This window comes from Delphinapterus leucas, chromosome 17, assembly GCF_059928025.1.
Source record: "Delphinapterus leucas isolate spDelLeu-1000000601 "Yukka" chromosome 17, BTC_Dleu_Yukka2, whole genome shotgun sequence".
In the NCBI taxonomy this organism is placed as follows: domain Eukaryota; kingdom Metazoa; phylum Chordata; class Mammalia; order Artiodactyla; family Monodontidae; genus Delphinapterus; species Delphinapterus leucas.
This window is the reverse complement of record NC_143145.1, coordinates 21,519,840-21,539,006: the sequence shown is the minus strand read 5'-3', so window position 1 is coordinate 21,539,006 and position 19,167 is coordinate 21,519,840. Positions and strand designations below refer to the sequence as shown.

The 19,167-nt window shown below is 38.8% G+C and overlaps 1 protein-coding gene across 5 annotated transcripts in view; it reads right to left on the bottom strand.

Annotated features, from left to right (window-relative positions):
• RAD21 (RAD21 cohesin complex component) overlaps positions 1-12,351 on the bottom strand; it is a 28,253-nt gene extending 15,902 nt beyond the window's left edge. Inside the window, exons 1-4 of one of the 5 annotated variants that reach the window (XM_089898800.1) lie at positions 12,145-12,350; positions 5,715-5,801; positions 5,001-5,175; positions 164-293 (exon numbers count right to left, since the gene is read on the bottom strand). In XM_089898800.1, coding sequence (XP_089754926.1) covers positions 164-293; positions 5,001-5,144 — 274 coding nt within the window. In that variant the 5' untranslated portion in view covers positions 5,145-5,175; positions 5,715-5,801; positions 12,145-12,350. Of the gene's footprint in view, positions 1-163; positions 294-2,076; positions 4,981-5,000; positions 5,176-5,714; positions 11,332-12,144 lie in introns of those variants that run through there. The other 4 variants (XM_030764066.2, XM_022555576.3, XM_089898799.1 and 1 more) reach the window with 4 other exon arrangements.
• Between the last annotated feature and the right edge of the window lie 6,816 nt (positions 12,352-19,167).

Here is a 19,167-nt window from a genome sequence, read left to right as displayed (position 1 = left end):
CTTGAAACACTGCCTCTCTAAGCTCTGCCCCGTTTTGAAGGGGTTCCCTGTACTGCAATTAAAACAAAACAAACTACGCTCATCTAGCATATTTGCTTAGCAGTTTTTAAACTAAACACGATTAACTCCAAAGTTAAAAACAAAACAAAAAAGTCAACAATACCTGGCCGAAAAGCCATCTTTATCTTAATGAATGCTTCATTACAGTCTGCCAGGAGATATTTGGCTTTTCTGTGATAGATTCGAACTACTCCCAGTAAGAGATGTCCTGACGTTCGGAGTGCCATCTTCACCTGTGAATTAACATTACTCTAATTTATAAAGTTAATTTTCTGGATTTAGAGACTACTTCAAAGCTTGTATGTTGTGCAATTCATAGGCAATTTATATCTCTCCATACTTTTAACCATTTATTTGAAGTTACCTCACAATCATGTATATTTTATTTCTCACTGCCTTTACCTGTAAATTTCCTGAGTATACCCAAAGAATAGACTGGCAGAAATTCATGAATGAATATAGATGTGAAGGTAGCTATGAAGCAAGTATTAAGGCAATCCATGAACTGTTGTCATTAGCACATTAAGAAGTATGTGGCACTTTTGGTTGCCAATCTAGAGTCATTGCTCCTTGCTGGCTAACTGAACTCTGATTTTATTTGGAAAGTGAAATGTCCCCAGTCTTGAAGGATGACTGTCTCATTCTTCTCTGCTGGTGCTTGTTTTTGAGCAGGCATGTAACCCAGTTCAGCCAACGAGAAGTGTCAAGTAGGTCAGAGAATTTCTGAGCAAGATTTTCCCAATTAAAACAAAACAAAACAACGAACACCCCTCCCTTCCTTCTCCCCTTCCTGCACTGTGAGTAGGTGGAGCCTGTAGCTGCCTGCAGTACCCCCCGTAACTGCAAGGCCGTCTGCATGAGGACAAGAAGCCACTAAACTAAGAAAGGTGAGTCCTTGGATGACATCTTTGAACTGCTGAACCTAGATCTTCCTGTTTCTAAACTTCTAGTTAAATAAGACTGTTAATTTCCTTATTGTTTAAGCCACTTTTCACTGAGTTTTTATTACCTGACTCGAAAGCATACTAACTGATAAAGGATAATGGTATCCATCTTTCTTCACAAGAAAATACATTCCTCAGCCTGTATTTTATCAAGGTAGATCTTGATCAGTGCTTAGGGGGATCCAGTATGTGGGATGAGACAGAGTAGTTGGGAAAGAATGAGGGAAGTAAATACCCAATCTAAATAGAATGATTCAAAATTCCTCTGGTTATAATAAGAATTTTTTTTTTTAAGAACAAGAAAACATGAGCTCAACTTTACCAGATTGTTTTCCAGATAACACCATAAAAACATCAAATTTTTAAGTAGCAAAGAAAGCTGTTAAATATTTGCTTAAAGTTTAAATTAAATTATGCTTAGTACACTATGTTACTTATAACTTACAAATACAATGTGTTGTTTTATTTAATATGGGTACTCTCTATAGCAGTCTAGAATCCTATTTACAATAACTCTCAGGCTCTATATTTATGGTCACATCTCATAACAGCATAAATTATAAAGTTTAGTGTTACAAATTCTTAAGTATCTAAAACTGTAATAAATTTATAACTAAATCTAGGACTTATCTGATGATAAATCCCTGATATGAAAAATAATACCCAATTAAAATACTGCTCATAATGGAAAATGAAAATCTCCCTTTATGGTGTAGTCTTAGGAACTTCAAAATTACTGCTGACTGCACCTTCACCTAAGAAAAAAGGAGGGAAAAAACCCCCAATCTTGGCATGCCATTATCTTGTCCAGAATTAGCAACTTGTAAAAGGTGGTGTTTAAACAAAAACATGGAGATAGAGAAGAGAGTAGTGGTTACCTTAGGAGAAGGGTATGGGGGAAAGGCAAAATGGCTAAAGGGGATCAACTGTATGGTAATGGATGAAAACTAAATTTTTGGTGGTGAGCACACTGTGGGGTATACAGAAGTAGAAATATAAAACCTATATAATGTTATAAATCAATGTTACCTCAAAGTAAATTTCTTAAAAATGCAGATAATAAAGTAGTCACCTCATTAAATAAAAAGGTGGTGTTTGGGCCAAGTCTTTCTTTCTGGATTAGTTTGGTTCAGAGTTCAGTCCCGGAATAGGTAAAATGAGGTGTGGCACTTTTGCTGTTGAACTAGCTCATGTTAAGAGTGGAGGTATAATCAAGAACACAGGCTATACATCCAAGGAAAACTCTGATCTGCAGGGATTTAAGAGGGGCTGTTCCAACCAGAGACGGAGAGGGGAAGGGGGGAGAGAGAACGCATGCAGCTGCAAGGAGCAATTTGTCTGCCACTTGTTCTAAACGACTAAACCAACATTTCACCACAAGAACTGCACAACAAAAGCAGACATTAGAAATTTTCAGGTCAGTTCACCCTGTGGAGATATCTATTGTGATACATTCTATCACAATAAAACAAAATCAATCAATCAAATAAAAACACACTTAGAAATGGTTTTTAAAGTTGTAGTGTCCCTAATGGGGTACAAAGTACTCTGCACATATTATGAAAAAGTTTGTTATCCTTTTAAGCCAAATCACCCTCAATACTTGCTTATGGATGTTAAAGATTAGCCACACATATCAATTTCAAGAAAAGAGTTCAATTTCTCCTTTCTCCATTCACCTAACTGAGTAAGCAGACCTATAAAAAGAAAATATCATCTTCTCAAACAATTCGACCAGCAGTGCACACTGGTGCAATTTCCCCACAGAACAATTGTTAATGTACATCAGAAATCTTAAAATAAGTATATCACCTGCTCCAATAATTATATTCCTAAACATCAAGGAAAGACAGAGAACAAAAGATTTTACAAGTAACAGTTACTAAATGGCTGTTTTTTAAAAAGAGGAAAACAAAAACTTGTAATCCTACCACCTAGAGAAACCTTTAGTAATATTTTAATATGCCTTCTAGGCTTTTATATATGCATAAACACAATTTTTCTTTTTGTGTGCACGTGTACACAAAAAACTGTATTATATTGTTTTGTAATGAGCCTGCAGCCAGGAAAAGCTCTGTTCATAGCATTATCATAATTTTTAATGGTTGCATTATACAGACCAGAGGAATTAAATTCAAAAAATTTGGAAAAAATATGGATTATTTCCCTCCCTCCCAAAGAAGCTGGTCAAACAAATCATACACAATCAAAATGATAAATTTCAGGTCCATAATCCTTTATATGAAGTCCTAGGGGCCAAATGTGTTTTGGAATTCAGAGCTTTTTGAATATTATAAAGGTAATGCAGTGCACATGCCGTTTATTAAAACATTCCCAAGAGTGTCTGCAGCAGCTCCCCATAACCATACACATTAGTATTTCTACAGTGAATTTATGAAAACACAAATGACCTCACTTCAATTTTGGTCAAGTTGTGTTTCTGGGTTTTTTTGTGTATTTAAGTTCTGTGGGTAAAAGACTATGACAATGTACAATGCAACCATTAAAAATGATGGCAGAGTTATGAACAGAGCTTTTCCTGAATGCAGTCCTGTTACAAAACTTACAGTGCAGTTTTTTTATACATGCATAAAAAAGGAGAAAAATTACATGTATAACACATGCACCCATAAAAGTCTAGAAGACATAGCAAAATACTAAAGGTTTCTCTAGGTGGTAGAACTACAGGTCATTTTCCCCTGTTTGTAAAGTTTTCTAATTAGTATTGTCTTAGAAATAACATAATAGAAACATCTTTAACACCAATAAATTCTACACTATAACTCTAAAACCAGTTGAATTTCCATATACAGATAGAAATTTTATAATTTACTCTAATTCCAAATACAAACTTTCACTTCTCTCCTGTGAAACATTTATTTTCCCAGAAAACTTTTCTGAACAAGTCTCTGCTACATCCCACCTTTATTCCCTGGGATCCCCTTGCTCCTTCAGCAGTAAAGAACTACTCTTATTTAACACACTATACCAGCATTGTCCAAACTGTTAATTCTAAGAGGAGCTCCCAATGCTGATCCAGGGAGCTGCAACCTGGAATGCTTTCAAAATAGGAAAACTGGTACATGTATGTGTGTATGCATATGCATAAATACAAAGCCCAGGAGAGGACCTTTAAAACACAGATGTGATATGTGTGTGTATGTGAATATATAAAAATTATATTCAAGGACTATACCTTTATTTTGAGATTAGCCCTTCATACATTTTTAAAGTCAACCTGTCTGTTCCTCAATGAAATGCTCATGATGTTAGCAGCTATAATTGTGACTGTTTGTTTGAATGGTCTTTCCTTGGCAACACAAAAAACACATATTAAGTCATACTATTTGTGAAATACAAGGGTGGAAACCACTGCTTCAGAAGTTTCAGAGGATATCAATAAAATCTCCTCTAGAAACAGAGTAGTAAGCAAGGCAGATAAGGTAAGGACATTCATGAGGCTTCCATTCTAGGGGAACACAGTAATTAAATATTTAGGGAAAGATGGCCAAGTACAAAAGTTCTACGATGGGGAAAAGTTCTGGTATCTTCAAGAAACAGCAAGTAGGCCTGGGAAGCTGAGGTGGAGCAAGTGTTCTGGATACTATTTGCTACGTGGATAAAGTATCAATAGTTAGATCTGGCCCCTGCAACATTTTCTAATTAGTGGGTCCTTATTTTGAAAACTTTGTAAATTCCTCAATCAGGAATACCTATACACATATTTAGTATAAAAAACATCTAGAAAGTTAAATATAAAATATTTGGGTACTGCCCGACCATGCTTATCTGCCACTGAAAGAGGCAAATGAAGATATCTGTGTACTCAACAGAATTTTTAAAGAGAAGAGAGTATCAAATTGAAACTCTGGCTATGGATTTTCTTTACCTCCAATATACATGGGTGCCTACCTAAGAAGCTGTTTTTATAGAATTCTATTTCACACATCAATGAACAATCAACAAAGTGAATAAAAATATCAACATCAAACATACCTTTGGTGAGATGATACTCTCCACACTGCTCTCTAAATTACACTCAAACACATGGGCTTTGGTTAGCTTCTTATCCCAGTGGGCCGCTAGCCAAATTTTGGCCAGAGGCCCTCTTTTACTGAGGACAAAATGTGCGTAGAACATTGTTCTGGTTGACTATGAAACAGGAGGAAACCTGAAGGGGACAAAAAGTTAATGCAAACAACACCACATGAGAACTGAATTATTTATCAAGACATACAAGAAACCTGAAAATAAAAGTCTCCTATTCTTCTAAATATGAAAACTATGAAAGGCTTGAGTGAAGTATAGTATGCATATAAAAAACAATCTATTGTTTAATTTTGAGAAGGTAAGAAAAGATCCCCCCAAATGCTAAGCTGAAAGGTAAGGGGACAAGTCAGGTCACTTCCATGCCCTATTGTCATCTTAAAAGTGCTAGTTTGGTTTTTTTCCTTTAAGTAAAAACTGTCTTCAGAAAACTCTTCTTTTTGAAGTTCCATCAAGTGTTAATTCCATTCCTATCCTGATTACTAACTGTAAAAATGTCTGCTTCTGGCCAAAAGCCAGAAAATATATTCTTCATGACAAGAAAAGAATGTCCAAGAAGAAAAACACTCAGGCACAGATATTAATCAATGAGGAAATTTCCATGTTTAGAACCCTATTAAAAACTGAGATTCTTAGCTAAATGCATTATATAATAATTGCTACCTCATGACAAGCATTTCATATTTCACCAAGCAGATAAGTAAGTGGGTTGGCCCCATTTTACAGGTAAGCAGTTTTCAAAAGCTGAGCCTGAAAAAGATGAAGCAGTGTATAGTTTTCTCAACTCAGGAATCTGGAAAGCACTTGATTACTAAATTCAGGACAATGATACAGTATACAATTTAACTCATGACTGAAATAGTCTTAGTAGAAACACAAGTATGTTATTCTTTTATTTTCCTTTTAGTAACCTAATGTATTAATACCTAAGAAAAAAAAAAGGCAGCCTGCAAAACTCCAGCTTGGAGAGCATGTGAACGGTGTAAAAAGATAATTTCCCTTATATCATGTATTTTCCCTTTTCCACAGAAAACTTTAGAAAATCTATTTTGCCAACTGAATTTTTTCTGAAATGTCCGTAACACTAAAAAAAGGTAAGTCATGCTTTTACAGAAAGAAACTCAAGCACACCCAAAACACATGAAAACTAATTAAAATTTAAAAACTTGTAAAACTTATGTCACACCTATCCCTTGCTCCCTACCATTCCTAAGTCCTGGCAACCACCGCTCTGTTCTTTACTCAAATTTTATCATTTTGAGAATGTTATATAAACGGAATCATACAGTATGTGACTTTTTGGAACAGCTTCTTGGATTCAGCATCATGATACAAATTCATCCAAGTGTTTGTTGCATGTCTTAACAGTATGTTCCCTTTCATTGCTGAGCAGCATTCCACGGGGGTGGTTATAGTACCACAATTTGCTTAGCCATTTACCTATTGAAGGACATTCGGTTGTTTCCAGTTTTTGGCTATTTCAAATAAAGCTACTGTAAATATTAGTGTACACAGACTTGGTGAATGTTAATTTTTCATTTTTCCAAGACAAATGTTCTGTGGTGTTATTGGACAGCATGATAAGTGTTCCTTTAGTTTTTAAAGAAACTTTAACACTGCTCCTATCAAAACTCTAATGAGGTTTTTTAATAGCTACTGACAAGATTTTTCTAAAACTCATAAGGGAAGGCAAAAGACCCAGAATAGCTAAAAGTATTTTGAAAAAGAAAAATAAAGTGGGAAGAATCAGTCTACCCAATTTTAAGACTTATTATATAGCTACAACAGTCAATACTGTGTGAAGAGAAAGATACACAGATCAATCACAGATCAATGGAGCAGAGAACCCAGAAATAGATCCACACAATTAAGTCCAACTGATTTTTCACAAAGATGCAGAAGCAATTCAAAGAAGGAAGGTAGTCTTTTAGTCTTTGACAAATGGCGCTTGAGTGATCAGACATCACCCATAGGCCAAAAAAAAAAGAAGACCTCAACCCAAACCTCACACATTATATAAAAATTAAGTCAAAATAAATCGCAGACTTAAATGTAAAACTATAAAATTTTAAGGAGAAAACCACAAAGGAACACCTTTGATATCTAAAGCTTGGTAAGAATTTTTAGACATTGTACCAAAAACATGTCCTATAAAGGAAAAGAACCTAACATTAAGGAGCCCACTGAGGATGCAAAGACAAGACAGAAGATGGGAAAAAATATTTGCAAACCACATATCTGAAAAGGACCTGGATCCAGAATATATAAAGAACTCTCAAAACTAAAAGAGTTGAAAAAAAAAAAATCCAACTAGAAATGGGCAAAAAAAAAAAAAAGTACATTTCAAGGAAGAGAATATACCGATGGCAAATTAAAAACAAGAAAGATGTTCAGCATCACTAGTCATTAGGAAAATGCAAATTAAGACCCAATAAGATATCACTGCACACCTCTTATAGGAGCTAAAAGAAAACATAATGGCAACAGGAAGCAAATGCTGGTGGGGATACAGAGACGCTGCCATTTCTCATACACTGCTATTGGGAATGCACAATTTCTTTTGAATTAGCTTAAGAAAAAAGACCCAGAGTAAGTTAACTCGAATTTTCATGTTTTTACAAAGGGACTGTAAATTTTAAACGAGAAGTTTGCTTATTGTACTTTCAATTAAAAACTATACTCATTCTTTCCAATAAGGTACAGAAAATACATACATATTAGTTAATGTATCCCAGGCAAGAGATTTTATGCCTGTCAAAAATGTTTGGGAGGGGGCTTCCCGGTGGCGCAGTGGTTGAGAGTCCGCCTGCCGATGCAGGGTTCGTGCCCCGGTCCGGGAAGATCCCACATGCTGCAGAGCGGCTGGGCCCGTGAGCCATGGCCGCTGAGCCTGAGCGTCCAGAGCCTGTGCTCCGCAACGGGAGAGGCCCATGCACCGCAAAAAAAAAAAAAAAAAAAAAGTTTGGGAGGGTGGTGCAAGAGTAATTCAGTCAGGTTTGCCTCATCTCCAGTTTCCATCACTTAATGGAATTTTCAATCTCTGAACCAGATGCTTCCAGGGGATCATTAATTCACACTAGGAAAATTTTCTCTGAAGAAAAAAATAAAATAGGCTTCATCAACTGCCTAATGATGTGAACTTTTTCTCTCAAATGTGGAGTTAAGAAAAGAACTAAGGAATACTAAACTAGGAAGAATTCGGATCAAATGCTCTAAGGTAAAAGCATTAAATAACAACACCTCAAGTGCACCTTCTATTCCACTTAGCAGATCAAAATTTGCTTCCTATAATCAAAGAGAGCCTCCTATGTTGCAGCGCTTCTACTTCAAGCCTTAAAGTTTGTTAGCATAAAAATTAAGCTGCCTCTACAGCATTATAAATATAATCTACAGGATTTTGTAGAAATCCAATATAGCTCTATGTTCTCAGAAATACAATCACTGTCATACACAATAAGCTCCAAGTATCACTATAGAAGATAGTCATGTTCCAAATAAGTAAAAAAAACTCTTACTATTTGGCTCCTAGAATACTCCCTGCTGCGTGTCAACTACTAAATAAGTGTTTAATGAACAAGGAAATGAAATACACCAAGTGATCTCATAATTGATACATGTAAAAAATTCTGGAAATTTTAGAAATTGAAACTGGCACGTCTCAACAGGTGTCAGCAGTTCATGGCCAGCACTTCAGCTGCTAGTCAAGAGTACCATGCCTAAAATATCCCAGCTATGCCCAGGCAGAGATTCCTAAACGGACACTTTCTTGGCATTGGATGGGGAGTAACTAAAGCAGAGTGGTGCTAAAATTAATCTGGGAAACAATTAGCAAGAGGAAATCACCTTAATAACTAAAGGAAGCCTGATGTACAGCAGTGGGTCAACTATTGGCTTGAACCTAAATAAGAATAAAGTGTAATCATTGTTGCCTTTTAAACCATTTTTTTTCCCTTAGTAATACCAAACCTTTAACCAATCTTTAAAGAAGATTGGTTGAAAGTTTTAAAGATTCTAAATTTTGCTAATTCTTTACAAAAGATCTTAGCAGAAAGTCTGCATTTGGTCAAAAAGCACAGCTTACCAATTTCATGATTGCTCAATTTTTTTCTAAAGCAGCAAACAACTTTTAAAAATTGATCCTAAAAAGTAATTTAAATCTGATGTGAAATGACAGACTGATAATTTAGAACATATTCAGGAACGCAAAAACGGCGATTTCTTTAAGATGTTTCTAAAAAACCAAAGTCAAATTACAGCTCATGATTCTACAATGATGTTAAATCATTATAATATTTCACCCATCTGTTAAAAAGCAGGGCAGGATACTGGTTGCATAAATTGGTATGACCTCTTTGAAGGGCAATGTGGCAACATCTCATACTTTCCAGCAAGAAACTGCACTTCCAGTAATAAACCAAAAGTATATTTGAGGATGTGTAATAACAATTAAAAAAAAAACTTACTAAGCTCTAAGTATTTTATGTGTCCATCCTCTTCGTGACAGTCTTAGAAGATAAATACTGGCCCATTTTACAAACCAGGAAAAGGAGAAAAGGAGAAGATAAGGAATGTGGCAAAGGTCACCAGCATTTAATGTGAGTGGAACTTGAACTTCAGAGCCCACAAGTCTAACTAAACACTATGTTGCCTTGCCAGCATGACTTTTAATAGCAAAGTATTAGAAATAACCTACCTAGCCCTTAATAAGTGACTTTTAGCAAATTAATACAATCATACAATAGAATTCCCATGCACTCTTAAACAATGATAAAAGAGAGCTCTCTCTATACATGTATACAAACATGCACTTGCATGAGCCAAAAATATCTATGGAGTGCAAACAAAACTGATGACACCGGTCACCTTTGGAACCTGTGTCCAGTGAGAAAGTGAGGACTACCCTTCTGTACTGTTGGACTTTTTTTTCTTTTGTAACTTATGGCATACACAAACGTCATCTATTCAAAGTAAAAACAATTATTTTGGGAGTGTTTTGCCAGTAACTAGCATGTTAAGCTGCTTAATCTGTGTAGTTCACTTTCCCTAACTATAAAAAACTGGAAGGTGGAAATTCAGTGATAACTAACCTTAGAAAACATCAACATCGAACTCAGATAAGAATGGAACCATCTCTTTGGGGGTGCTTGGGGAGTGTCTCAGGGACAGAAGGTATTTCCAACCCTGCACCCTAGAGCTCCCCTCCCTTTTGATACTAATGTTCTTTGAAGAAGAGTTTTACAATCGGACAGTCCTAGGTTCAAACTCAGCTCCCTCCACAGTTGTTTTGTAAGGGTTAAAAGTGAATTAACATCTGAGTCTTAGCCTTCTCATCTATAAAATGGGGATGCTTCCCGAACAATATTATGAGAATTAAACAGAACATCATACCCAACACAATGCCACTATAGACACAAACAGTTCCTTTGGAAAAAAAATCTCCCGCAGAGCACATACCAGCTATCATGATCATGCCTAACAATTCTGACATCACAACATTTAAACAAAACCCACAAAATCTTTATTTCTGATATTAGAAATTTCCCTTTGTACCAAACTATAGAGATAAAACTTCTGAGAATCTTTATGTTCCAATAAATAGGAACTCACCAGGAAAGAAATTCTCATCCTTAAGAAAAGTTAATCCTAGATTGTACTAATGCGTTGCCTCTATAAACACAAGAAAGGTAAAAGCTATGCTCTATCAATGTAATTCTGACTTGTATACAAAAAGGTATTGTGTCCACTGAGTTATGCACTGCTGTCACCTCATCTACAAACTGATAATAATTTAATCATTGGGTATGGCATACATCCTCATCAATGCCTTTTTAAAAGTAATTGATTAGTTGCTTCCAACATGAAACAAAGTAATTTAATGACTCTACAACTTAGGAAAGCTTCTCCAGCCTGTCTTCAACATTCCGCACAACCACACAGATCCCTGGCATTTACATTCGTTGGAAGAAAATGGGAATTTGTTTCTGGAATTCAATGATATTCTAAACAATATATGGAGAGCAGATGTTAACTTTCGCTTGCAAAGGGAAGCCGATGAACAGTAGCCTTTACCAGAAACTCTTAAAAACTCAAGCGCGTTTTTGAACACTGAAAGCCTAACAAATCGTAAGGTGGCCAAACCCTCCAGCGTTTCCCTCTTTCAAATTTGAAGAAGGCCGCTAAGTCTGGCAGCAGCACAGTTCGACAGTGTCACCGCACACTATCACAGCAGATCATTCTCAAAGCCTTTCTCAGCGAGGAAGGAGACACCAGGCATTTGTCAGAAACGCCCCCCCCCGCACCAAATACAACACTCAATATCCTCAATCGCTAGGAAAGCCAGGGAGGAAAACCAATTATGCTAATTTCCTAAGAATCAGAGGCAACTTCCCTTGATCGCGTTTTCTATGGGTCTAGCCAATATTTGATATCTCCAGCGTAACCATTTTCCTTAAAAAAAAAAAAAAAAACAGAAAAAAAAAACGGGGAAGGGGGAGCAACACTGGTCCCTGGCGAGGGGCCCGCCCCGTCCTCCGGCCCCACCGTGGCCGCGATGGCAGGGCCCGCGTGTCTCCTACCCCCGCACCCACGCTCGGCGGACGGCTGCGGCCCCTCGGAGCTGGCGTCGCGGGCGGCCAGCCCGCCGCCGCCGCCGCCGTCTCCCGCGTCTTCCCAGACAGCCATTTTCACCCGAAGAGTAGGCGGCCCGGTGCCCAGAGCGCGCTCGTTCAAACCTCCTCCTCGCCCTCCGGTGCCCAGAGCCGCGTCTCCCCGAGAGACCGACCGAGTAACTGCTTCTTTGGCCTTGGAATAGACCTGAACCATTTGTTACCCAATAGACAATGATGCGGGCCCAGGCTGCGCGGGTCCCGGCCGAGGGTGGGCACCTGGGCAAGGGGCCTGGGCGGCGGCGCAGCGGTTCGGGAGCTCGGAGGGTGGCAGCACTGCCCCGACCCGGGGCGCAGGCAGTGCCGACGGCTCCCTCGCCCTCCCCCCCGCCCCTCCTCCGGAGTCCGGTTCCCCGACGGCAAGACGGCAGGGAACGGGTGGGGGGAAGAGAGCCGGAGGAAAAGAAGGGGTCGGCCGACTATCTTACCTTGTTCTCCGCCGGGAGTTGAGCGGGCTGGGTGGCCTGGGGAGGGGAAAAGGGTCGGGGGAGGGGGCGGGGAAAGGGGGGGAGCCCTTGTGAGTTGTAGCTTCGGAGCTGCTCCCGCCGCCGCCACGGCCGCCGCCTCCTTCCCGATTCACTCAAACAAACAAGATGGCTGCCGTTACGCCGCGGCTCTTCCTGCCGCCCAAATCCTCGGTTCAAATCGGCAGGATGTTTACGGTCAAAATGGTACCTGTGCGCCTGCGCAGCCAGCCTAAGACCCAGAAGGAGCAACGCAGGCGCAGCGACCATTTCCTTTTCTTTGGAACCCGCCTTCTGGTTGAGCAGTCCCGAACTGAGCAAGCGCAAAGGTGATTCTCTTGCTAGAGGGTCTTCTAGCGTCGCGGAACTGGCAAGCGGCGCGCGCGCAGTGCTTGCCAAGGAAGCGCTGATTGGATGTAACTTTATTCTTGGGCTTGTTTTAAAGGGAAAAAAACCTGCCTTTGTGTAGTTTTGTGTGCCCCTTACATAAAAATTCATTTAAATGGTTCTGTAGCAACGAATGTAACATAAATCCCTTAAATAAGTTCTCTGAAATGTAGGGGTTCATTCATTCAGTCAACCTATATTTATAGACGGTCTTCTCTGAACCACATACTAAGATAGCTAGGGTCTGGGATATAATGACGATATAGTGAGATAGTATCTGCCTATGTGCTATTACCCAAAGTACTTAAGATGATACAATGATCCAGCCCCTGTCTCCTGCCCCTCTTGCCCCTCTCTTCCTCACTGTGCTCCAGTCATCAAACCAAGAGAGCTAAAGAGTTTTGCACTCACTGTTCTCTGCGCTTAGAATAGTCTTGCATTTCCATCCAGTCTCCTTTTGTCTAATTCTTAATCTTACACTCTTAGCTCAAAAGTCACTTCCACAAGAGAGTCTTCCCTGATCCTCTGTATTATTGATATTTAGGATAACACTACTAATGTAAAAAAAAAAAAAAAAGGTCCCCATCCCGCCCCAAACTTAAGGGCTTTACAAAACGGCCCTGCCAATTTCTGCCTTTATGACCATGAGTAACAGCCTCTCTGTGCTTTCTGCCTTTATGACCATGAGTAACAGCCTCTCTGTGCTTTCGGTTTCTCACCTGAGGATTGTTGTGAGGATTCATGAATACGTGTAGAAGCATTTGGAATGGTGCATGGCATGTTACAAGTAATCTAAGTTATTTTTATTACTATCTTCATTGTCATTATCACAATTATTCTCCCCTATAAATTTTGTTTTTTCCCTAAAGAATGGCACCCCGAGCTAGACAAAATGCTCCTAGCCAGAGTAGAGGATAAGATCACCATCGTTTGATGTGGACACCTAGCAGTTTTAATCCAGCCCAGGTGTATGCTAGTTTTCCAACTGCCCTGGACCCTTCGAGGGTTTTAACACTATACAACACAACTCACTTTTAACCTTCCTATGTTGTAGCAACAGGTGGATAAGAAAGTGGGCAGCCTTGTGCTCCACTTATTCTGTGTCACCTGATTTTTGCTTGGGGCAGGGTTTAACTCACAGGCTGGAGTCCATTAGCCAAGTGGTCATGGCAGCTGGAACTCAAAGCTTCATCAAGTGACTATCCTATTTTAATTGGGCAATTTTTTGTTTGTTTATTTGTTCTTTTCTTTTCTTTGTGTTTTTTTTTTTTTGCGGTACGCGGGCCTCTCACTGTTGTGGCCTCTCCCGTTGCGGAGCACAGGCTCCGGACGCGCAGGCTCAGCAGCCATGGCTCACGGGCCTAGCCACTCAGCGGCATGTGGGATCTTCCCGGACCGGGGCACCAACCCGTGGCCCCTGCATCGGCAGGCGGACTCTCAACCACTGTGCCACCAGGGAAGCCCCCTTTGTTTTTTTAATGGGGACTTTAAGAGGCTGCCATAGTTGTTGAAATCCCAAGCTAAGTAGGGAAGGGGTGCAAGCACTTTTATTATTTTCATTGTGATTTCCCTCAACCAATAGAGATTAAATGTTTAAAACATTTAAATCCTTCCTGCTGGTGTGGCTTTTCATAAACTCAACTCTGGCAATTGTGTCATCATCTCCAAAAAACAAAAACAAAAACAAAACCCACCCCCCAAAAACAAAGAAACAAAAACCCAACCAACCAACCAAACAAAAACACAGACTCACTCATTAACAAACTCTTTACAACAGAAAAATTCAATTTCTGCCAGTGAACGATTTAATTCAACACTTCGAAATAATTTAAGCGTATCAGCTACAAAGTGATCTAAAACTAATCGCCTGGGAAGAGTCTTGAGTCAGGTTAAGGATTACATGGATAAGACTACATTGCATGGTGAATCCTTCTTCATTGTTAATATTAAATTTCAGTTTAAATCTGTCTCCATTTCAAAATATGGTCAGATGAATATGCATTGCCACTTCCTGTCTTTCTTATATTACATTAGTTTTTAGAGTTTTTGTCAGTGGGACCACATACATTTCCTCTTAATTTGAATAAAAACAATTCTGTTTTACTAATTTCTAATAACAAATCTAACATTTAAATCAACAGCTTACTTTTTTATCTAAGACTTTTTTCCCTCTATCTTTGAAGGATGGTTATGAATATGGGCTTTGGGTTCAAATCCATCTCTTCTACTTCCCAGCTGTTTTACCATATGCAATTTATTATACTTAACTTCTCTGGGTTTTGATTTCTTTATCTACAAAAATGGAGGCCATACTCTTTATGACTGATGAAAGAATTAAATAAGATCATATATATGAAATACTTAGCATAGTGGCTGAAACTGAGTAATTACTCAATAAATTGTGACTATTACTCTTGAAACTTCTAGCTTCTGAGTAATGAAATAGCTGGCAAGGTATGGCAAATATTTATCAAATATTCAGCTTTTAAGAACATCAGTAAATACCGAATACTCTAAATGCCCCTCTTAACTATACTTTGCTCTATGCCCATTTTGTAATCCTTATTTGATTACAATTGTAACGTCTCTCTCTCTCCAGTACTAAACTCCCAAGGTACTATCACTTCTTTTCTCTTGAACCATTTATTCTTACCCAGTAGCTCTCCACTGGAGCCCACTTTCCCTTTCATGGATTTCTTTAATGTCTTCTTCACATATAACCCTAATTCCCTAAATCTGTGGATTTGATTCTTTTGAACAAGGTATATATTCTGTTCTGGCTTGAAGTCCCATCCTATCAACATATTCATTCATTTCCTTATACACAACGTTGAGCTAGTTAATTTTTCTTGCTACAGAACTTAGCTGCAGTTAATATCTCCTTTACCTGGAAATGCTTATTTGGTGAGTGTGCAATTTTGCAATGTAAAATTTGCAATTTTAATAATTGTGAATTTGTTTGACTAAAACCATGGCAGGACAGATTTAACTTGCAGATCTAATCTTCCTCCAGTTGGAATACTCTGCTTTTCTTTCCTGCTTCCTCAGTGAATGACTTGTATGATTTGGGATAATCACTGTCTGAAGAACTGGACGCTGCCTCTGTCTTAAGCATGTTTATAAAGCAGCTGTGTTCTATGTCTTATTATTTCAGGAACACACACACACATTCACACAACTGAGACTTTTCATGAGATAAAAACTGTTACAGAAATAGATGATCAACACATAGTAACAGAGGTGTTTAAGGTTTAAACACAATTTCATAGATTTGTTTCTCTGAATTGCTAAACTTTCAAAACATAATGCTCTATGACATAAAAAATATATCGTAAGTAGGAGGGGTTAGATTAAGGGAGGAATAAGGCAAATGGATAGATTTTCAGGAGTATTTCAATATTAATAATGGATGAGTATTAAGTATGTTGCACCAGAATTTAAAAATTATTTAAATAAAGAAAAATCAAAGTATAAAATATTTGTTGCCTGTGGTTTCTAAAGTTCATTAAAGAAAAGTCCAGAAAGAGTGACTAGCCCCTTTCAGATTGTGGGCTAAATAGAGAAAAATGGACAGAAAATGACTGAAAAAAATTGTAGATTCTTGCTTTTCTTCTACTGTCAACAGTATTTTTTTTATCCCTAAAAAGGATGGTAATATTTTGATCAAAAAGGGAACACATTTTAAGGACAACAGTCATAGTCAAAAATGTTATAATCAGATGCATTATATTTAAGAAGCGGCGGGATTAAAGACAAAACACTGGTATTCAATTCTTAATATTCTAGATATTAAATAAGTTAGTGATAACGGCATGTGTGAGAGAGGGTTTTATAAATCATAGAAATGGTAGATTTCATTCATAGTCACATGCTCAGCTTCAGGCATGTCATTTTGAATCAGGATTCTGCTCTGGAGAGGGGCTGCAAACATCCCTGTCAAGGCTGCACGGTCTGTTCAGACAGGTAGGTGTCAGCAAAGAAAAATTACTAGGGGCCAGGAGTGGCCTCAGGGATGTGCAGTTCTCTGAGCCTGATGGGAATGTGAATTTGTCAATGGCTGAGGTTGAGGCCAGTGGAAGCTGCAGAGGCAGAAGCTGGGTCAGGGTCTATGATAATCACTTTGACTTTTCTCAGAAAATTTCATTATGCTAACAACATTTCCATGCTGGGAGCACTTTTAACTCCTTAGCTGGACGTTTTTGTTCTTGACTGTTTTGATGCATTTCCTCTACTTTGAAGCCCATGATCTCTTCTGTAATAATGAGGCATCTTTGGGCTTCCCTGGTGGCGTGGTGGTTGAGAGTCCGCCTGCCGATGCAGGGGACATGGGTTTGTGCCCCGGTCCGGGAAGATCCCACATGCCACGGAGCGGCTGGGCCCGTGAGCCATGGCCGCTGAGCCTGAGCGTCCGGAGCCTGTGCTCCGCAACGGGAGAGGCCACAACGGTGAGAGGCCCACGTACCGCAAAAAAAAAAAAAGAGGCATCTTTGACAATAATGGGTGCTTACCCAAAAGCAGATGGATAGTGTTTCCTCTGAACCCCTCCAGTCATTCCAGAATGCAGGTGTTTTTGTTATAACGTAATATACATTGTTCTTTTCATCCTGCAAATTGCTTACTAAAAATAGTAGGGCAAACTGCAGGAAAATAGGGCTGGGATAGAGCTCTTAAAACCAATGCAGAGAACAAAAATGGTAACATCTTAATAAAAAAATCCTTGCAAACTTCAAAGATGTTAAATTACCACTAATCAAGGAAGTAATATAGTAGATACAGTATAAAAAGTAGGTGAGGGCTTCCCTGGTGGTGCAGTGGTTGAGAGTCCGCCTGCCGATGCAGGGGACACGGATTCGTGCCCCGGTTCGGGAAGATCCCACATGCCGCGGAGCGGCTGCGCCCGTGAGCCATGGCCACTGAGCCTGCGCGTCTGGAGCCTGTGCTCCGCAACGGGAGAGGCCACAACAGTGAGAGGCCAGCGAAAAAAAGTAGGTGGAAGTAGCTTGATGGAAAAGGTGTAAAGAAAGATAGAAGCTGCTAGGTTATGAGATAAGGGAAACTCCTGCAGTAAGCACTTGAAAGACACAGTGCAGGGCTCAATGGAGCCAAGAGCTGAGTGGAAGGAAATGGGCATCATGTACAGTCCTGTGTTAATGGGCTTTGCATTAACTTGATGGGGGCAAAAAATTAATGTGTTAGGGAAAAAAGAAATCACATCTGAACTAATGTAACTTCCGTGTCATTTGGAAATCATTCCCCTATCTGCTAATTGTAAGTGAGGAATTAATATTATTATAGAAACTCACACTGTAACAAAATAGATTAAAATTCTTTCCCTAAGACTAGAGTTGATGTTTTATTATCAGTGAGGCCTGGTATATTCATAGTAGGGTGGAAGAGAGTGATTTTCCACTTTTAATGGGTTTTAAACTCATCCCAGTATTCTGTTAAATTGCAGATTTGCATTCAGCTGCTTGGGATGGGGCCCAAGAATTTGCTTTTTTTTTTTTTTCCTTCCTTTAGCAAGCTTCCAGGTAATTCAGAAGCTGTTGGTACGTGGACCACAGCAAGCGGAAAGGATTTTTAGAGAACAGACTTTGGAACCAGGTAGACCTGAGTTTGCATCATGGCTCTTCCCATTTAGTAGCTGTGTGACCTTGAGTAAGTTGCTTAACTTCATGAGGCTCAGTTTTTTCATCTGTAAAATCAGGCTACTTATATCTACACCTTCGCGGCTGTGGTGTTCATTACATGAGATGACATATCTAGAGCATCTAGAATGGTGCTTGGCACATTGTTTGAGCTCAGTAAATAGTAGTTATTCTTTTAATATTATTGTAGTTACTATTAGTGATATTTGGATATCTAATGACATACTTATTTTCCTCAACACATTCACGATTCATTTCTCCTGAGATCTGCTGATTTTCTCCTTTACTGTTGATCTTTATTCTATATTGAGTTCCATGACAAAAACTGTGTATTACTTCCCAATATCTTTCCCTTTTTCTTTAGATTGGCATATGGCACCCAGCTAAAAGATGACATTTACCAACCTCCTATGCATCTAGGTGTGGCCAAGTTAATATGTCTTGCTCAGTGTTATGTGGGCATTCCTAGATTTCTTAAAAAGAGCAGCGTTTTCCAACTGGACAAACTCACTATCCACTAGCTAATGGAAGGTAGGGTTCAAAAAGATGATACCAAGGAATTGTTTATTTTAGGTGTGAAATGGTATTGTGGTTATATTTTAAAAGAGTGCCACTATCCTTTAGAGATTCATACTAAAATATTCACAGGTTAAAACATAAGATGTTTGGGATGTATTATAAAATAATCCTCAAGAAGTGGAAAGAGGAGTGGGTGAGGGGATAGAAACAGGATTAGCAGTGAGTTGACAATTGTTGAAGGTGGGTGAAGTGTACATGAGGAAATCACTCTCTCTACCTCTGCATGTTTGAAAATTTCCAAAACAAAACATTAAAAATTTTTGTTAATGAAATCAAGACATGAAGAATAATTTTAATCTTTTTTTTTTTTTTTTGCGGTACGCGGGCCTCTCACCGTTGTGGCCTCTCCCGTTGCGGAGCACAGGCTCCGGAC